The sequence below is a fragment of the Rhinoderma darwinii genome, chromosome 7, assembly GCF_050947455.1.
Source record: "Rhinoderma darwinii isolate aRhiDar2 chromosome 7, aRhiDar2.hap1, whole genome shotgun sequence".
NCBI classification, from domain to species: domain Eukaryota; kingdom Metazoa; phylum Chordata; class Amphibia; order Anura; family Rhinodermatidae; genus Rhinoderma; species Rhinoderma darwinii.
In genome coordinates, this window is record NC_134693.1 from 28953822 (window position 1) to 28974143 (window position 20322).

At 41.4% G+C, this 20322-nt stretch overlaps 1 protein-coding gene across 1 annotated transcript in view; it reads left to right on the forward strand.

The window, feature by feature from the left end:
- Positions 1–6899: 6899 nt before the first annotated feature.
- Positions 6900–20322, forward strand: part of PAPPA2 (pappalysin 2) — a 118565-nt gene continuing 105142 nt past the window's right edge. The window contains exon 1 of the mRNA XM_075833075.1: positions 6900–7654. Within this exon, the coding sequence (XP_075689190.1) occupies positions 6946–7654 (709 nt within the window). The 5' untranslated portion in view covers positions 6900–6945. The remainder of the gene's footprint in view (positions 7655–20322) is intronic.

Here is a 20322-nt window from a genome sequence, read left to right on the forward strand (position 1 = left end):
AAACGTAAATCAGAGCTCAGAGTGGGGGTCTGTAGAGGGGCATGAAGATTTTATTTTTGTATTCGGTAACTGTGGTTTGTTCTTCACAGCACAGGCAGGTGTGAAAACAGACATGTTCTCTGGGATTTAAAAAAAAAAAAAAAAAAAGATCATCAAAACAAGTCGTGAGTGAACATAGTAAATTGTGACTAATTTAAGGCAAGCGAGAGCATTAGCTCATATGGATATGAAAAGCCCACCTGAATAGGGACCTGCTTCAGAGAGAGGGGGTTTCAAAGAGAGTGGGGAGGAGTCTGAAATTAAAAAGGGGAAAAAAAAGAAGAGCTCCTGATTATGAATAGGAGAAAGGGGAACAGAAAAAGGGGCGCCGGGAGGGGGCAGAGGGGAACACAAGAGGAAAACTGATATAAAAGGACAGAGGGATGTGGTCATAGAGGAGACAAGAGACCAAAAACAAGAGAGCTTGCAAGACGCTACCTAGCAGGAGTCCCAGGTAGGTGACTTGTAACTTGTGTGCAATATGATGCTGTAACTAATACGAGCCCAACAAAATCAGATGCACTGGCTGTTGAGTCATTTTCCAGATGAAGAGAACCAAGTATTGCTTATTCATTTGTATTCTGTCTGTACTGAGATCACTGGTGTTCACTCGGAAAGTGTTGAGAGTTTATCAATCAACTTGAAGGAACGTTCAAAATATTTTGATGACGGGTATGTAGAAAATATTCTTCCTGGCAGATATGAATACAATACTATTATAGGATTTCAGGGTAATTAGTCATGTCCTACAGTTGTATAGGATAAATGATAGATATAGAGATATGGGGGATGGGGATGGGGATGGAGATACGTCTCACACTTCTGGGTTCTGCTGAATGGATTTAAGTTCCCCAAAGATGTGTCTTTTTTAGGCAGTGAGAGGACAGGTTGGCATAAATAATCGTAGGACAATTTATAAAACTTCTCTATTGTAGTGAATGAATGTAGGTTACCTGAGACGTGTTTGAGAGTCCATGTTATTGGACAGGGTGACGTAAGTTACCAGTAAGACAGGACTATTATGACATAATTTTACAAAAATTATCAATTTTTTACGGCTGTATGTGATATTTGATAGACACAGAGGTGAGACGGATGGACAGGTGCCCCACACCTGCTGTAGTGAATGGATATAAGGTACTTGAGATTGTTAAATTGTTTTTAGTAATGATGAATAGAGGAAAGGTCAATGTAAGTGACCGGATAATGGACTCTGCTATACAATGGTGACTGTGCGGAGTTGTAATTTAGGAGACAACATGATAACTGAAGTGAGGATCAGTTATTAGTAAGATGGGACTTCTAGGATATAATTTGGAGTGGTGTCCTGCTCTGCTCTGAACTAGTGAATATGCTGAACCTACCTGAACTGTGTCTAAGTGTTTTATTAAAATATTAAAAAAACAGAGGATATGATGATTTAAAAAGACCAGGATATATTATATGGAACGGTGTACGGAAGGTGTCCTGCTCTGCTCTACTGAGTGTGTGGAAGCTACCGGAGATGTGTCCAGGAGTCTTTACTCAGGAGACAGCATTATAATGATGACACAGGAGACAGGTTGATGTCAGTGATCTAGTAGAGAAGTCATAGAGTAATGTAGGGAGAAGTTCTGTTCTACTGTTACATGTACTATGTTTTAGAGGAAACAAAGGAAATAGAGGACGGGTTATTAGAAGTGACCAGTTAGACGGGACATTATATGGACAAGTAATTGAGTGACCCATCTGCATTTTCTTAGAGAATATACTAAAGTTACTTGAGCTGTGCTTAAAAGTCAATATAATAGTGTAAGACGGGAAAGGCTGATGTAAGTGGTTGGTTAAATAGGGCATATGAAAGATATCGAGGGGGGCACCACTTGGGTGTTTACTTGTCAGACAACATAATAATAGTGGTATATAATCATTAAATGGAAAGGTTAAATGGGGTCAACAGACATAGCAGACATAAAGCTATAGGCGTAATGTGCATCTACTTCCATATCTACATTGCATATCCACATCGACAATGTTAAGGGATGTAGCTGTCTAAGAACAATGACTGATGCTTCAAACTTTAATTGGCTGTCAGCACAGTTACTGTAAAGCAGTGATCTCTAACCTGTCTGGAACATGCTGGGAGTTGTAGTTTTGCAACAGCTGGAGAGTCACAGATTGGAGAGCGCTGGTGTAAAGGGTAGGACAATGTTACTGTAGAAAAGGCATCATTTAATGAGAAGTAGATCAAGAGGACATAAAAACAATGCTGCAAATTCCTGAATGGAAGAGCTGTGAAATCATTCAGGAAAGTGTGAAGCAAATAACAAAACCATTATACTGTACAAGTAGCAGGAAAGTGAACACAAACCAAAGCTGAGTAATTGATCAGCGCGTCCATGAAACTGCTCGGAGTATTCTGTATCTCAACTGCTTGAGCATCCGAGCTGCCAACTTACGAAACTGGAAACTGTAGGATATCAGACAGTTGAGTAATGGGAGATTGTAGGCATCAAATAAACATTTCACTGTAAGGTCACAATATATATTATATGATGTATGTTGTATATATGATATGTTATATCAGAGGTGTAGCTAGGCTTTCCTCCACCTGGGGCACAATTTCAGATCAGTCTCAGCCCAGTATCTTAAAAACTTTGCAAAGGTAGAGTGACTTGTTGGCGACCCCCCTGGCACCCAGCACCCGGTGCACATGCCCAGTCTGCCCCCTATAGCTGCGCCCCTGGAAATATATTCATTAGAGATTTGTGTGCTTTTGTACTTCTTATACAAAAAGTTTGATCATACTCTAATGCAGTGATCTCCAACCAAGTTGTTGCAAAATGACAACTCCCAGCATGCTCTGACAGCTACAGGGCACTTGCTGGGTGTTGTAGTTTCTATTTTGTTTAAAAGGAAGCAATTGGGTATCCCACCTGTCGACCCCTCACCCCCCTTATACGCCTGGTGATCATGCCATACAATTATTTTGTCAAGGAAACCCCTTTAGTAACCATTTACACGGCAAAGCACAGAACCCCTATGTGGCACATGTATCCACTATGTTTCTGTATTACGGACCCATAGATGTTCAGTGTCTGCACTATCCCTCTCTCCAGCTTCCTTCCTGACTTGTCTTAGTAAATACTTGTATTCCCCATGTAATAATAATTCTGGAAACATACTTTCTTAGAACTCTACATTGTGCCGTTCCCCTGTTATTCCTCCTAGAAATGTATGAATAGATTAACATTTTGGTGCTACTATTCCCCTTGTCAGAGGGGTGTGTCCCCACAGAGTCTCGCTCTGTCAGCACTGATTGGACATTGTCAGTCTGTGTAGGGACACACCCCAAACTGGTAACACCCAGTTGTTAATTTATTCATTAATTTCTAGGATGAATAACAAAGGAACGGCACAACGTAGAGTTGTAAGAAAACATGCTCCAGAATTGATACTTCATGGGCAGTACAATTATTTACTAAAATAGGAGAGTTGACAGTATCTCTTTAACTCCTTGGCGACATCCAACATACTATTACAATGGATGTATGCCATCACAATACAGCGGCATGTACCGGCTGTTTAAAAACACCTGACACCCGCCTGCAATGGCTGGGATTGGAGATAACTCAGTTTCCAGTCATTTAATCCCTCAGATTCCGTGGTCAATAGGGACCACAGCATCTAAATGTGTAGAGGCAGAGGGAGGAGGCTCCCTCTGTCCCCTGTTCACCCCCCACAACGAAATTGCGGGTTGCCGATTGGACTGGCCATACACATTATATGTATGTCGGCTGAACATGTCAATTTTGGGGGTACTGGCAGACTATCTAATGCGTCTGACAGTGTCCTGACTCTTCCCCTACAGCAGATGTCGGGGAGAGAGGGGTCGGCATGTTGAATTTCAACATGCCGATCCATTTGTTCGTTTGGACATAAGCCGTCATTAGAGGAGTCTGACAGCAGATTTCTCCCTGAGAACACATGCACAGTCGACTGATTGTATGGAGGAGTCGTTAGGAATAGCTGTCGACCAAACGTTCTGAAGTGTATCTAAAGTGTATGGCCAGGTTTCCCAAAAGATTACAGCTTAAGGCCGGATTCACACGAGCGTGTCCGTTTTGCGCGTGCAAAAAAAGCGGCGTTTTGCGCGCGCAAAAGGTCCGTGTGTCAAATGATTTTCACGCAGCCGGCATCATTATGACACTCTGGTTTTATGTTTACAAACAGAAAAGCACGTGGTGCTTTTCTGTTTTCATGAATTCATTTTACAACTGTTGCGCGAATCACGTGTGGCACCCGGAAGTGCTTCCATGTGCCGAGCGCGATTTTCACGCACCCATTGTCTTCAATGGGTGCGTGCAGCGCGAAACACAGCCAAATATAGGACATGTCGTGCGTTTCACGCAGCGGACATACGCTGCATGAAATTCACTGATAGTCTGAACGGCCCCATTCAGTAACATAGGTCCGTGCGACGCACGTGAAAATCACGCACGTATCACGGACGTATTATACGTTTGTCTGAATAAGCCCTTACCATGCTAGTCCCATCAGGGGAACACTTTGTGGATCTTTTGAACAAGTAGGGATTGTCCAAAGCTGTGAACCCATTTCTGAAATGTTACAAAATATGTTAAAATGAAGGTCTACCGTAGGGATTAAAAAAACACCAAAATTCCTTTAATTCACCAATAATGGGACGGAATAGTTGCCGGATTTTCAATATTCTGGATTATGGAACGACATAAAACATTCACCTGTAAGGACATTAGGGCTACATGCACACGTTGTATATTTTGCTGAGGAAAATACGCATTAAAACCTGCAGCAATAGGCAGGACATTTTCAGGTAAAAACCGCACCAGATCTGCGTTCTTTGATGCGTTTCTCGTGCGGTTTTTACGTTTTGATGCGTAAATTGCGGCGTTTTCATGCTGCATATTTGGGTGTGATTTTCCTCTGCACTAGGCAGATAGAATTCACAAGCGGAAACGCAAGGTAAATTGCCATCCTGCGATTTTAAAATCTGCACTGCAGGTCAATATACGTGTGGGAAAATACTGCAGCGTGTACATGAGATTTCCTGTAATCTCATTGTCTATGCTGGTACTACCAATTATTACGCTGCGGTTTTGCCGCCCGCAAATATGCGCAGCAAAACCGCACGTAATACGCATTGTTTGCATTGACCTTATATGTATTCTGTCCAGAAGAATACGGTGCCGCACAGAGGCACCATAAAGCATCACATGGAGTACCAAGGGCAGATATATAGCCTGGGCAGCTGCGCAGGGGCCCGGGGGGGGGGGGGGGAGAGGGCCCACTCTAGTCACAGGTGGTGTTAAAACAATTCTCCTTTTTCTCTCGCCCCTTCCCCTGCACACGCTCTCTACGGTCTATCATAGATTACACAGATACTGCATCATCCCAGTCAGACAATTTTATTATTATCTCCTTTCCTGTCCTGGACCACCATGATATAACCATAAACCCCTTCACTTCCATAAACCACAAGGGATGTTATGACTATTCATCTGTTTTGCAGGGACATTTTTTCTCTTTAAATATGGGAAGATTGCAGGTATTGACAGGTATGCTGGTGAACAGTGGATCACATGCTATTTATGCACAGTTGGCCCCAGTTGTCTGCGTCCGCCCCTGCGGAGTGCCTACAGGTTTGGTGCAGGATCTGTGTACAAAACTTGCCTAAAGGTAAATGATTCTAGTTTTTCTTGAATGATTCTAGTTTTTTCTTCTGAACAAAATATTCTGTATGTCTCTAGATTCAAGCCTATATCTTTACTATAATCACATTACCATTCCTGTACCAGCTGGTGGCAATGATGCTTTATTCTTATCACAACTTTTTATGCATTAATTCAGTCTCCTTACTAGGTTTTCTCTTTTTATTTCCTATAGGGATTTGGAGCATCAGAGGTTCAGAAGAAAAGTGAAATCTGAGAAAATCCTGAGAAAATCTAACATTCTGGAGGACCACCCAGTCCAGCGGTCAACACTCCTGGTCCACCACTCAGTTCCTTTCATCTTTGACTTTTTTTTAGTACTTCTCAATAAGACTTCACACCAGCCAAACATTCATATGCAAGATCCCTATGCAAAATGTATCCAAATTCTCACATAAATGCATATACTTTATTATATCACAGGCAGTAATTTATTCGCCATCTTTGCTACATTTGGTTTTTGACTTCTTTCTCTGTTCGAAACACAGTACTTTCATGCTATTGGCTATGCATACCGCGTTACATACCGACTGTGTTCACATTACGTTCCTTTTGATCCTGTTGGTCCTGTAGCAATAGCATCTCTTTTTGCCACACAAACTGAAGAGAGGTGCTAAACAATTTTATAAATTCATGGATAAGAAATAGGGAAGACAAATTTTGCAAGAGATCTGTATGTGAAGTTTGAAAGGTGGAGAAATATGGATGTGGAGAGCATGTGTTAAACATATGCTACACGTGTCCGCTTAACATCTGGCCCTGGAACATATGTTAGGAATCTACTGGGGGATATAACATCACATTGACATCAGGCAAAAATCTTCATCCCTTAGCTCCTGCACTACGCAAAAAAACACAACAGGCTGCGAAAAGCAGAAAATGTAGAGAGGAAAAAGGGCAAGTAACTTGAAATAAGGGATGAAAACTGGACAGTCACCAAACAAGTTTATAATGAAACGAAGGCATGAATGTCCAACAGAGCAGAGGAACCAAGACCATATTCTACAACATGGAGGACAGTCCTACTTTTATTGATGCAAGTGAAGAAAAGCACCACAACCTAATAAAACAGGCGCACGTTGTATAAAGGTAGATGTATATGCTTTTCTATTGAAGTTGCTGTGGCCATTGTGTGTTCCTCCATCGTTTTAGGGGTGTTTGGGTGGTGAAGACCAAGATGCGATGCTTGAAGATACCTTTTTTGACCTTTTTCTTCTTGACATGTTGGGGAAGGCCGCATAGAGAAGACCCCGTTCTTCAATACAAGCAAGAACTGGTTTTGAGAGCGGAACGACTGAGGTTACTATCTATAAAAGATTCTTGTAGACTTGGTCAAGAAAGAAGAACCTTGGTTAATCTCCAACTCCGTCCTCGTGAAGTATACCCTAAACGAGAGTATTGGTTCAGGACAGTAGACAAGAGTGTGGAATGTCTATCAAGTGATGGATCAGATAATTGTAGATTAAAAATGAAAAACAGAGATAAAGGCAGTAATACAGCCAGTGACAGGTCAACTCAGTTAGAGGCTACCAATGACGGGAACATGATCCACAATAACAAATATAGACACCTTTTTGACATGTCCAGCAGACAGTCCCTCAAGCGAAGCACTAAAACTGTGTCGGAACATTTAGCTCCACTAAAAAGAAATAGAAGATACTCCAGAGATACAGAGTTAAGTCATTTGCAAAGGATATTATCAAATTACTCTGTACCCTTTTCACTACAAAAGAACAGTTCTGTTGAAGGCTCCATCTACTTTTCTGGTGCACACAACCGGTTGGTGCTAAATCCAGAAGCCGAGCAGCAAATACCTCGAGAAACTTTCACTGTAGAACTATGGGTGAAGCCAGAAGGAGGGCAAAATGGTCCAGCGGTCATAGCAAGTAAGATATAAATTTGTCTTTACATACAGTTTTGTAATCCTCAGATATTTGTACAAAGTTAAATATATAATGATGATGACACACATTATCGTCTTCTGTATACCCATAACTGCTAAAAAGAAATTACATGACCCTTATAGCAAAGGGGATGGTGTTTTTGATATTTTTATTCCTGTTATTATGTGTTATTATTATTACCATCCAGTGCCATAAAATAAAAACAAATTGGGAAAAGTCAATAATTATTAAATTAATTATTAATAATATTATCATCATTATATTACTATTACAATAATTGATGCAATAATAGTGTGAGTCACATTGTAAAAATGGTTAATAGTCGGGAATGGAAGCTGTATACTATATGATCGCGCTGTGTTGCTGGGCAGGGAAGGGGGAGAAGCTGTATGCTGATTGGACAGCGTCATACAGAAAATATTACACCGCCCAGAGTGAAAAGAAAGAGTCACCTCCCATTTGGCGAGCATAGCCAAATTAGCATATTTAGAGAAATGCTCATAACTTTGCAATGAATAAAAGTTTTTGAAAAAAAAATTACACTGTAGTTATCAGCATCATAGCGCCTATTAGATTAGTTAGGAGATAGGGCATTAATAAACTAGTTGCAGATCTTCTTTAAGGTTGTAAATAAGTCATTTTACTAACGAGTTTGTGAACTTCACCTTTTTAGCATCCTTTAGTTTTTAGGTCCAACATTCAATGCGGTTAATATCTTTATAGCAGTGTGATGCAGAACTCCAAATCCCCCGTATAAACGTAGAGTTAAATAATAACATTCTGGCTGCCGGCAGCTGCCACCAGGGGGAGTTTTAGTGCTTGTTGCAGACTGTTTTAGGATTGAGTTGAATGTATAACTTTTTAAAGAGGCTCTGTCACCAGATTTTCAAACCCCTATCTCGTATTGCAGCAGATCGGCGCTGCAATGTAGATTACAGTAACGTTTTTTTTTTTCAAAAACGAGCATTTTTGGCCAAGTTATGACCATTTTTATATTTATGCAAATGAGCCTTTCTTAAGTACAACTGGGCGTGTTTAAAGTTAAGTGCAAGTGGGCGTGTATTGTGTGTACATCTGGGCATTTTTACTTGTTTTACTAGCTGGGCGTTGTGAATAGAAGTGTATGATGCTGACGAATCAGCATCATTCACTTCTTTTCGTTAACACCCAGCTTCTGGCAGTGCACAGACACACAGCGTGTTCTCGAGAGATCACGCTGTGACGTCACTTCCTGCCCCAGGTCCGGCATCGTGTCGGACGAGCGAGGACACATCGGCACCAGGCGACAGAGGCTACAGTTGATTCTGCAGCAGCATCGGCATTTGCAGGTAAGTCGATGTAGCCTCTGTCGCCTGGTGCCGATGTGTCCTCGCTCGTCCGACACGATGCCGGACCTGGGGCAGGAAGTGACGTCACAGCGTGATCTCTCGAGAACACGCTGTGTGTCTGTGCACTGCCAGAAGCTGGGTGTTAACGAAGAGAAGTGGATGATGCTGATTCGTCAGCATCATACACTTCTATTCACAACGCCCAGCTAGTAAAACAAGTAAAAACGCCCAGATGTACACACATAATACACGCCCACTTGGACTTAACTTTAAACACGCCCAGTTGTACTTAAGAAAGGCTCATTTGCGTAAATATAAAAATGCTCATAACTTGGCCAAAAATGCTCGTTTTTGAAAAAAACAAAACGTTACTGTATTCTACATTGCAGCGCCGATCTGCTGCAATACGAGATAGGGGTTTGAAAATCTGGTGACAGAGCCTCTTTAAGCAGTCAGCTCCCCCTAGTGGCTGCTGCTGGCAGCCAGAACTTTATCATTCAACCGTATGGCTCAGATTTAAAATGTGATTTCCCCCAGTTTTCTAGCAGAAAAAATAGCAAATTTAGTTTTGTGCCCAAATTTTTTTATGAACATCACACATGTAGGTGTTCCCCTGCTTGGGCCTCCCCTTTGGTAGCCAGAACGTAAAGATGTGACTCCACATAGACATAGGCCAAAATGCGGCCAACCAATCATTTTCTGGATTTTGCATAAGTAAATTGGCTGATCAGGGAGTTCCTGGGGCCAGTGTAAAGTGGCAAATGATCAGCTGAATTCGGCCGATCATGCCATGCAGTTGTAGTTTCGGCCAGTCATGAACAAAATTTCCGAAACTGGCCGGTCACATTCTTTGCAGACAGCAGACTGCCATCGGCCATCTGTGAACGAATGTTCGCAGTAATTTAGCAACCGATGGTCGGCCAAAATGACCAAAGTTTACCATTTCAGCCGAATTTAATCACCCGCCAGCTTTAGAATTATCATTTAGTGAAGAGTTGTCCATATGGGACATCCCCTTTAAGTCCTAACCTAGAATAATAGATAATTCCCCCCAAAACATTTACTTATCTAACCGCTATTTAAGGTTATTTGAGTAGGAAATGGATCATTTTATTCTACTCGTGTTTTTTTGTGTTAAGGGACATGGTCAATGATCAATGTATATAAGCCCATGACCATTATTAATAATGTATTATCATCAGTTTCATGATTAAGTGTCCAATATTAAGTTGTATCTTATTGAACTGTAAATCTTTTCTACACACATAAAGGATGACTTTATCTCTGCTAACCATTCATAATTCATCCAAGGTATTTGAAAGTCACTCAATATAAAGCGTCTCTGTCAGGTCTAGGATAAGATAAACTGGAGATGCTGAGCTCGCGGATATATAGTTTTATATTATTTCATTAAAGGGAGTATCTCAAGATTAAATGTTATACCCCTAACCACGGGATAGGTGATAAAATGCTGACCGGTTGGGGCCGACCGCTGTGACGCCCACCAATCGCCAGAACGGTGATGCCGTTCCTCTGAATTAACAGAGCAGCAGGTTGCACATGCGCACTGCCGCTCCATTCACTGTCTATGAGACTGCCGGAGATAGTTGAGTACAGCTCTCGGCTATCTTTGGTAGTGACATAGAGAATGAATGGAACAGCTGGGCGCATGGATGACCTGCCGCTCCATTCATTCGGAGGAATGGGACCCCTGCTCTCATGATCTTTGGGGGTCCCAGCGGTTGGACTCCCACCAATCAGCATGTTATCCCCTATCAGCTGAGTTTACACAGGGCAGATACGCTGAGTAATAGCAGCAGCATATACGCCCTGTGCGCCGCAGGGAATTCCAGGTGAAAAGCGCACCAAAATGTGGTGCAGTTTTTCACCCGGAATGTCTGCTATGTAAAACTTTTCATCCCAGGAGACCGCTGCAGCCTGTGATTGGCTGCATCGGTCACATGGGATGAAACGTCATGGCTAACCCGTCGTAAAAAAACGCAACAACTGCTATTTGTTGCAGGATTTAGCTCCGCATTGAATTCAACTGGAATTCCCGCCATAAATAAGCAGCGTTTACGCAAAAACAATTGACATGCTGCGGAATAAATTTCCGCACCACAGGTCAATTTCTGAGTGTTTTTTCCGCTCAGTATTTACGCAGCGTGTGGATGTGATTTGTTCAATGAATCCACTTTGCTGCTACTGTGTTCTGCTGCGTTTCTTCCATCCGCAATTCCCATCCTGTTGTTAGGGGATAACATTTAATTTTGAGATAACACGTTTAAGTATTATCATGTAAAAAGCTGTTTAACTGCTGCCAGGACTCTCCCTGTATGAAAACTCATAGAGGAAAACCTGTCAGTCATTCTGTGTGTGTGTATGGGGGGTGGTCGTTCTACAGCTCCAGAAATGTCTTTTGTAACCCTTCTCACAGTTTTCTCATCATTTCTGGAATAGCCTTAATTTATAGGTTGGTGTCATTGTAGAAACTTTTTGGTGATTTCACTTTCATGGTAAGGCTCTATAATTAGTGAGGTTAAAGAGGCTCTGTCACCACATTATAAGTGCCCTATATTGTACATGATTTAATCGGTGCTGTAATGTAGATTACAGCAGTGTTTTATATTTAGAAAAACGATAATTTTTGACAGAATTATGACCTATATTAGCTTTATGCTAATGACTTTCATAATGAACAACTGGGTGTGTTTTACTTTTTGGCCAAGTGGGCGTTGTAGAGAGAAGTGTATGACGCTGACCAATCAGTGACCAATCAGCGTCATACATTTCTCTCCATTCATTTATATAGCACATAGCGATATAGCTATATCGCTATGTGCAGCCACATAAACACACTATAACATTACTGCAGTGTACTGACAATGAATATACATTACCTCCAGCCAGGACGTGATGTCTATTCAGAATTCTGACACTTCTGTAGCGTCTCTGTAATATTTACAGCAAGGCAAGCGTAATCTCGCGAGATTACGATGTAACCTGTCATTTCAAACGAGATTATGCTTGCCTTGCTGTAAATATAGGTGCACATTCACAGTTATCATTTGTAAGCACAATGAAGGGCATTGTCCTGTCAATGTGCCAACATGACATAATTAATATTGCTTCAGTGATAGAGAAGGTAATTGGACCAATAGATTACTTTTTACAGAACATCCCATAAACAAAATCATATTGTGTGATGTGAACCATATGGTTATGGAAAGCATACCACCACCCTTCTAGCACATGGCAATGGGGACACATATGTAGTGCTCCAAGCCAGTGAAGAAGCCACAACAAGGCTTGGATAGGTTTGCATATAGAACTCGGTCATAAAGTATCATGGTCCCTTTTTTAAGGATCATGATAAGACATTACAGGGAAGGTGTCATGATTTTTTGTAATTATATTGCTTTTTATATAATGTACACAAACATTTTTTTTATTTATGTTGTCACTTTCAACTTTTTAATGTATTCATACTTTTACTTCTCTAAGGGGGCTGCCATTTTTTTTCATCTCTATGTGTCGATTAAGGACACATACTAAGATGCTATACGGCACATACAATCCCATAGAGAACGCGAACGGGAGCCGTTCCATTCTCAGGAGCGTGCGCCGTCTGTGTGGGTACTGCACATGCGCAGTTCCCACACAGACCAGAACGAAGCTCGTTCGTAGAGCGAAATCCGGCGCCGTTTTCAGGTGGAACAGAAGCCGCTGCCGGACAGTAAGATGACGACTTTCGGCTGCGGCTTCCGGCAATATGTTCAACTAAGCGAAGGCGCAAGGAAGAGGAGCGTAGGCGGCAAAAAAAAAGGTTTAATTCGCGACACATTCCCTTTAACTCCTTCCCGACCGCCCACTGTCTTTTCACGTCAGGCGGTACAGGTCCACAGCCTACAACGACGTCTTTTGGCGTCGCTGTAGTTGAGGCTGATGAGCGTTCGTGTGAGCGCTCATCTTCTAAGCAGGAACTGTAACTAACAGCTCCTGATCCTAGAGAAGCCCCCTGAATACAGCTGGGGTCGGAAAACATTCGGACCCCAGCTGTTTAACCCTTTGATTGCCACGGTCCATGACCGCGGCATGATCAAAGGGAATTCCCCTCTTTGATCGCATCACCGGGATTCCGGTGATGCGATCAAACACCGGGGAATCCCTCTGCAGTCAGACCTGGGGACCTAGAAAGGACCCCAGGGCTGTCTGTTCTGTTTGCCTGCTGTTCGGGCACACTATGTGCTGCCCGATCAGCAGCCTGTGTCATAGTGACGCAGTGTAATGTATTAGCATACAGGAGTATACTAATACATTACAAGTAAAAAAAAAGTTAGAAATAAAGTTATCCCTTGAAGGGATTAAAAAAAAGTAACAAAAATTAAAAAATAAAAATTAAAAAAAAAGGTAGTTTTTTGCATAAAATACATTTTATTGCCCCTATACTAAATAAAAACAAAAAATTCTACACATATTAGGTATCAACACGACCGTAATAAACTTAAAAATTAATCTAACGGGTTATTTATCTTGAAACATGAACGGGATAAAAAATAATCAAGAAAAACAATGCCAAGAATCGCTTTTTCCTATATTCACGCCGTAAAAAAAAATTATTTTTTACCCCTAAGCTGTGGGGGAAAAAAATACTATTTCTCTTGCATAAAACAAGGCCTCATACAGCCACGTCAATGAAAAAATAAAAAAGTTATGGCTGCTGAAAGGCAGGGAGGCAAAAACAGAAAAATTTACCTAGTCATTAAGGTCTTTTCAGGCCCGGTCACTAAGGGGTTAAAGGTGGTTAGTCAGGATTTGAGAAAAGGGTCTCTTGTTTTTCCACGAACCAGCCTATCCATGGGCTGTTTCTGGTATTGCAGCTCAGTATAATCTACTTGAACGGGGATTACCTGCAGTACCAGACGTGGCAAATGGACAGGCTATTTCTGGAAAAGATTAGATCCTTTTTTCGAATTCTGAAAAACCTCTTTAAGGTGTGATTTTTTATTTTTTTTATTTGCCCCTGATACTATATTTGTACTTGAATACTGATTGTGTCCTTGTATAAATGTGCTCTGTATGACCACCGTACCAGCATTGCTCCGCAGAGAAGAATGATTCATGTAAATTGGCTGGTCCTCTTTATTATGGAAATTGTTGATTGGTAAAATACAGGTTAAATGTGCAAGGAATGGACTCTTGATTTTCAGATGGGAAAAGTTAAAAGGTGAGGCAGCCATTGCTATCATCAGTCTCATATGAGATCACACAAATGAGTTCCCTGGTACATCATTTTAATTCCAATTAGCTCTTTTACCTATTCTATGCATCATGTGGACTTATAATTTATTTTTTTAGGACTTTTCCTGATTAAAACAAGGACATATCCTTTGCTTCACAATGAATAATTCAGCAGCTATTGATCAAACTGCAAATGTTTCTGAGATATTTAATTCATAGGCTGATGTACTTTCTTGCATAAAAGCTCAAGAGCAACAGAATACAGCGCTTCACATAGACTGTAAGATGGTACTGCATACAAGCATGCTTTTTCACCACTTTATTTAAAGAGACAGACATACTTTGCTCAGACTGAGGCGGGGAAACTGCATCTCTGTTTAGGGATAGTGCCAGGGGTGTAACATCTTCCAAACCCCTTAATAAATGTATACCATTTATTATAGGCAAAGACAAAAGACGAATTTCCCTTTAGGAAGGGCAATAATTTGTATTTATTTAAAGGAAATGTTGCCTCAGTAAATGACCTACAAATCATTTTTTTTGTTAATTTTTTTTATTTTAAGTCATTCTCTCTATTATAAAAAATAATACTGAAAACTTGAAGTTCTCACTCTGGCCACTGAGCCTCACAATAGACTAACCCTTCCTGTTCTGTAGAGATCACTTCTCAGCAGTCATCTCATTATCATCACAGGCAAGATTACAATGACAGGTAGCGCCTACCGTATTTTTCGGACTATGAGACGCACCTGACTATAAGACACACCCAGGTTTTAGACAACAGAAAATAGGAAAAAAATATTTAATATTTTACTACTTTTACAAAGAAAAAACTTTTTGTTAAAAATAAATTTGTTCTGTTTCACCACATTCTGATAGCTATAACTTTTATAATTTTTGATCGATTGAGCGGTGTGAGGGCTTATTTTTTGCAGGACGAACTGTAGTTTTTATTGGCACTATTTTTTGGTACTTACAATTTTTTGATCACTTTTTATTTAATTTTTGTTAGCGCTAGAGTGACCAAAAAACAAAAGATTCTGGTGTTTTTAAATTAAATTTTTTATGCCGTTCACCGTGCGAGTTAAATAATGGTATATTCTAATAGTTCGGACTATTACGGACACAGCGATACCAATTTTTTTTCTTTTACATTGTGCTTGGGGAAAAATGGAAAAAGGTGTTTTTTTTTACGTTTAATATTTATAAAAAAAATTTACACTCCTGAAAATGTATCTAACTTTTTTTTTACACATTTTATTAGTTCCACTAAATGTCATAAATGTAATTTATGAAAAAAACGCTATAAATGCCGCGGTCGCTGTTCCTGGCCGTTAGAGCAGCGTGTCAGCTGTAAAACACAGCTGACACCTGCAGTGTATCGAGCGGGCTCAGTGCATGAGCCCGCTCCAAACATTATCCCCCCCCACTCCATGATGTTACGGCATGTCAGGGGTCGGGAAGGGGTTAAGTAACAAGCGGTCAGGGGACCTGGCGTTTCCGGGTCCCTTGACAGCCGACAATAAGACGCAGGGACTTTTTAGCAAGATTTATTCTTGCTAAAAACTGCGTCTAAGGGGGGATTCACACGAGCGTGATTTTCGTGCGTGCAGGCCGCATATTTTTCACGCGCCACGCACAGCCCTATAGAAGTCAATGGGGCAGTTCAAACAGTGCGTGATTTGTGCGCAGCGTTTGTTCGCTGCGTACAAAACGTGACAGGTTCAATATCTCCGCGTATTTCGCGCATCACGCACCCATTGAAGTCAATGGGTGCGTGAAAACCACGCAGGTCGCACGGAAGCACTTCCGTGCGAACCGACTGAAACAGCGCACCAGCTGTCAAAAGGATGAGTGTAAACAGAAAAGCACCACGTGCTTTTCTGTTTCCAAACATCCAAATGGAGTGTCTTTGAGATGAGCGAACCCGGACAATCGAACCGAACTTCACCGGGTTCGGCCGAACTCGTTTTGGCCGAACCCGGCAAAAAAAATTCCGGTACGCGACGTCAGGAGATAGTCACTGTCCAGGGTGCTGAAAGAGTTAAACTGTTTCAGCACCATGGACAGTGACTACCGATCCCAATAAACATGAACCTGTAAAAAAAAACGAAGTTCTGACTTACCGATAACTCCCGACTTCTTCCTCCAGTCTGACCTCCCGGGATGACAATTCAGTCCAAGTGACAGCTCCAGCCAATCACAGGCCAAGCACAGGCTGCAGCGGTCACATGGACTGCCGCGTCATCCAGGGAGGTGGGGCCAGATGTCGAGAGGCGCGCCACCAAGGACGCGTCACCAAGGCAACGGCCGGGAGAGAAGTTCTCGGTAAGTACAAACTTTTTCTTTTTTTTTAACAGGTTGCTCGATATTGTGTTCGGCATTCACTGTCGAGGGTGCTGAAAGAGTTACTGCCGATCAGTTAGCTCTTTCAGCACCTTGGACAGTGACGGGCGTCGACTAGCCTCATCTCTATGATGGCGGCTGCGCGAAAATCACGCAGCCGCGCATCATACACGGATGACACACGCAGCTGTCAAATGGTTTTTTGCGCGCGCAAAACGCAGCGTTGTTTGCGCGCGCAAAAACGCAACGTTCGTCTGAATCTGCCCTTATAGTCTGAAAAATACGGTATACATAGATAACGCAGGATCCACTATTGACAAGAGATGGACACAGCTCCCCTCCCACCCTGCACAATGACGTCTTCACTCATCACAGAGCATGCTTAGAAAACTCTCCCATAGAACTCAATGGGTCCCCTCCTGTTCACAGGTTTCTATAGTCCATGTGGCTACTGTAAAGCATATTTCCAATAGCCATTAAAAGCAGCTCAGGCAAGATGGCTGCCCCCATAATTAGTTACAGAAAATAGAATTGAAAAAATCTACAATAAAAAAATATAAACAGATTAAGAAAAAAACAATCATTTTTTTTTACAATTTGGTTTTCATTAGTAAAAAAATATAGGTGATACATTACCTTTAAAGAGACAGTAGCCCTGAAGTCTAATCTACATTTTAAAGGAATGTAATATAATTTTTTTCCATTTAAAGCTGATCTGTCACCTTAGTATGCTGCCCGATGTAAAAGCAGCAAATTACAGGTACAGGTTCGCTGTGCTGGTAGGCTAAATCTTAGAGAAAGATGTCCAGCTTCCTTTAAACTATTATGTAAAGCAGTACAGCAAATCAGTCTTCTTATGAGTCTCTTATATTCCTGAGCCTGGTGCTACCGTGCTACCCCCGCCTTCCCTTGCCCACCCCTGCCTGCCTTTCCCTACCCTCCTTCGGTTAATGCCCAGCTATTGGCCCATCAGCGCAGTAGACCTGTACTTTTTATAATCTGCTCTTTTTTAAGGTGATAGACCAGCTTTGATTAAATAATGCCCAAATAATGGAGTGTCCAAATATTTTACCCATATATTACTAACATATAGTCATTATACAGCGCTAAAATAACCATGTTGGAGGGTCATACTGTCCTTCACTTCTACAAAAAATGAGGTGAGGGTTTACAAGCACCAGGTACTGTGTGTTACCAGATGAGGGGTGTATGGTAGTTGCTATGGGGCTCTCTATTCTAGTAAGGTTCTGATTTGTCCTGGCGCAAACCGAGTCTTGCATAGATGACTATTCTCCTAAATGTACTCTACCGTTCAAAAGTTTAGGGTCACATAGAAATTTCCTTATTTTTGAAAGAAAAGCACCGTTTTTTTCAATGAAGATAACATTAAATTAATCAGAAATACACTCTATACATTGTTAATGTGCTAAATTACTATTCTAGCTGCAAACGTCTGGTTTTTAATGCAATATCTACATAGGTGTATAGAGGCCCATTTCCAGCAACCATCACTCCAGTGTTCTAATGGTACATTGTCTTTGCTAACTGTCTTAGAAGGCTAATGGATGATTAGAAAACACTTGAAGACCCTTGTGCAATTATGTTAGCACCGCTATAAACAGTTTTGCTGTTTAGAGGAGCTATAAAACTGACCTTCCTTTGAGCTAGTTGAGAATCTGGAGCATTACATTTGTGGGTTCGATTAAACTCTCCAAATGGCTAGAAAAAGAGAGCTTTCATGTGAAACTCGACAGTCTATTCTTGTTCTTAGAAATGAAGGCTATTCCATGTGAGAAATTGCCAAGAAACTGAAGATTTCCTACAACGGTGTGTACTACACCCTTCTGAGGACAGCACAAACAGGCTCTAACCAGAGTAGAAAGAGAAGTGGGAGGCCCCGCTGCACAACTGAGCAACAAGACAAGTACATTAGAGTCTCTAGTTTGAGAAATAGATGCCTCACAGGTCCTCAACTGGCAGCTTCATTAAATAGTACCCGCAAAACGCCAGTGTCAACGTCTACAGTGAAGAGGCGACTCCGGGATGCTGGCCTTCAGGGCAGAGTGGCAAAGAAAAAGCCATATCTGAGACTGGCTAATAAAAGGAAAAGATTAATATGGGCAAAAGCACACAGACATTGGGCAGAGGAAGATTGGAAAAAAGTGTTATGGACAGACGAATCGAAGTTTGAGGTGTTTGGATCACACAGAAGAACATTTGTGAGACGCAGAACAACTGAAAAGATGCTGGAAGAGTGCCTGACGCCATCTGTCAAGCATGGTGGAGGTAATGTGATGGTCTGGGGTTGCTTTGGTGCTGGTAAAGTGGGATATTTGTACAAGGTAAAAGGGATTTTGAATAAGGAAGGCTATCACTCCATTTTGCAACGCCATGCCATACCCTGTGGACAGCGCTTGATTGGAGCCAATTTCATCCTACAACAGGACAATGGCCCAAAGCACACCTCCAAATTATGCAAGAACTATTTAGGGAAGAAGCAGGCAGCTGGTATTCTATCTGTAATGGAGTGGCCAGCGCAGTCACCAGATCTCAACCCCATAGAGCTGTTGTGGGAGCAGCTTGACCGTATGGTACGCAAGAAGTGCCCATCAAGCCAATCCAACTTGTGGGAGGGGCTTCTGGAAGCATGGGGTGAAATTTCTCCCGATTACCTCAGCAAATTAACAGCTAGAATGCCAAAGGTCTGCAATGCTGTAATTGCTGCAAATGGAGCATTCTTTGACGAAAGCAAAGTTTGAAGGAGAAAATTATTATTTCAAATAAAAATCATTATTTCTAACCTTGTCAATGTCTTGACTATATTTTCTAGTCATTTTGCAACTCATTTGATAAATATAAGTGTGAGTGTTCATGGAAAACACAAAATTGTCTGGGTGACCCCAAACTTTTGAACGGTAGTGTATCTCCTGACATGTCATATAAACTTGTCAGAATATAACATCGGTGGGGATTTCAGCCACTGAAAAATCTTCCACACAAAACTCTTTTGCACTCAATGGTGATTTATGTTTGAGCGTGTACCCCTTTAACATAACCTTATCTGTTAGAGGCTACCAAACTAGTACTATTCTATCTGAAAAATATTGGGACCACTTTAGGTGCAAATTGGTGCTCACCTCTAGTTGCTTCTTGCAAATTGTTATTGTAGCTAAGGAGGGGATGCGTTTGGCAGTAGATGTAAATACTATATTTTTCCTGGTAACTCGGTAATGATTTCAATCTGCAATTTGGAACCACGCTCTTTATTCGTATGCACTTTCTGCAAATTCCAAACCATAAAATAAGGACCACATAGAGATAAATGATACTTGTGTTTTTCGTAAAACAGACCATTCCACTACATTCCACATACTTGCACAAATATGTTAAAAACAAAGTTAGATTATACCATTGTTATTAGGGTGATTATCTGTAAAGTTCTGGCAATTTCAAGCCCAGGCTGCTGAGTAATAGCGGTTGCGGGCTGCAGTAAACACATAGTTTGCTGTTTGTAAGTTGTAGAACTCGCGCACAACAAAAACCACATCCCTTGGCCTTAAGGCAGGTGCTAATTGACTTCGGAGATTGGTCAAACTGATCAAATAGCAAAAGTTCAGCTATTTGTTCGAGTCATTTCCATTCCGGCATATCAGGTTGTATCCTAATGTTTTTCAATTGATTACTATGTAAGAAATTCTGAAACCTGAGGCTTGACACATTAAATTTTTTTATGCA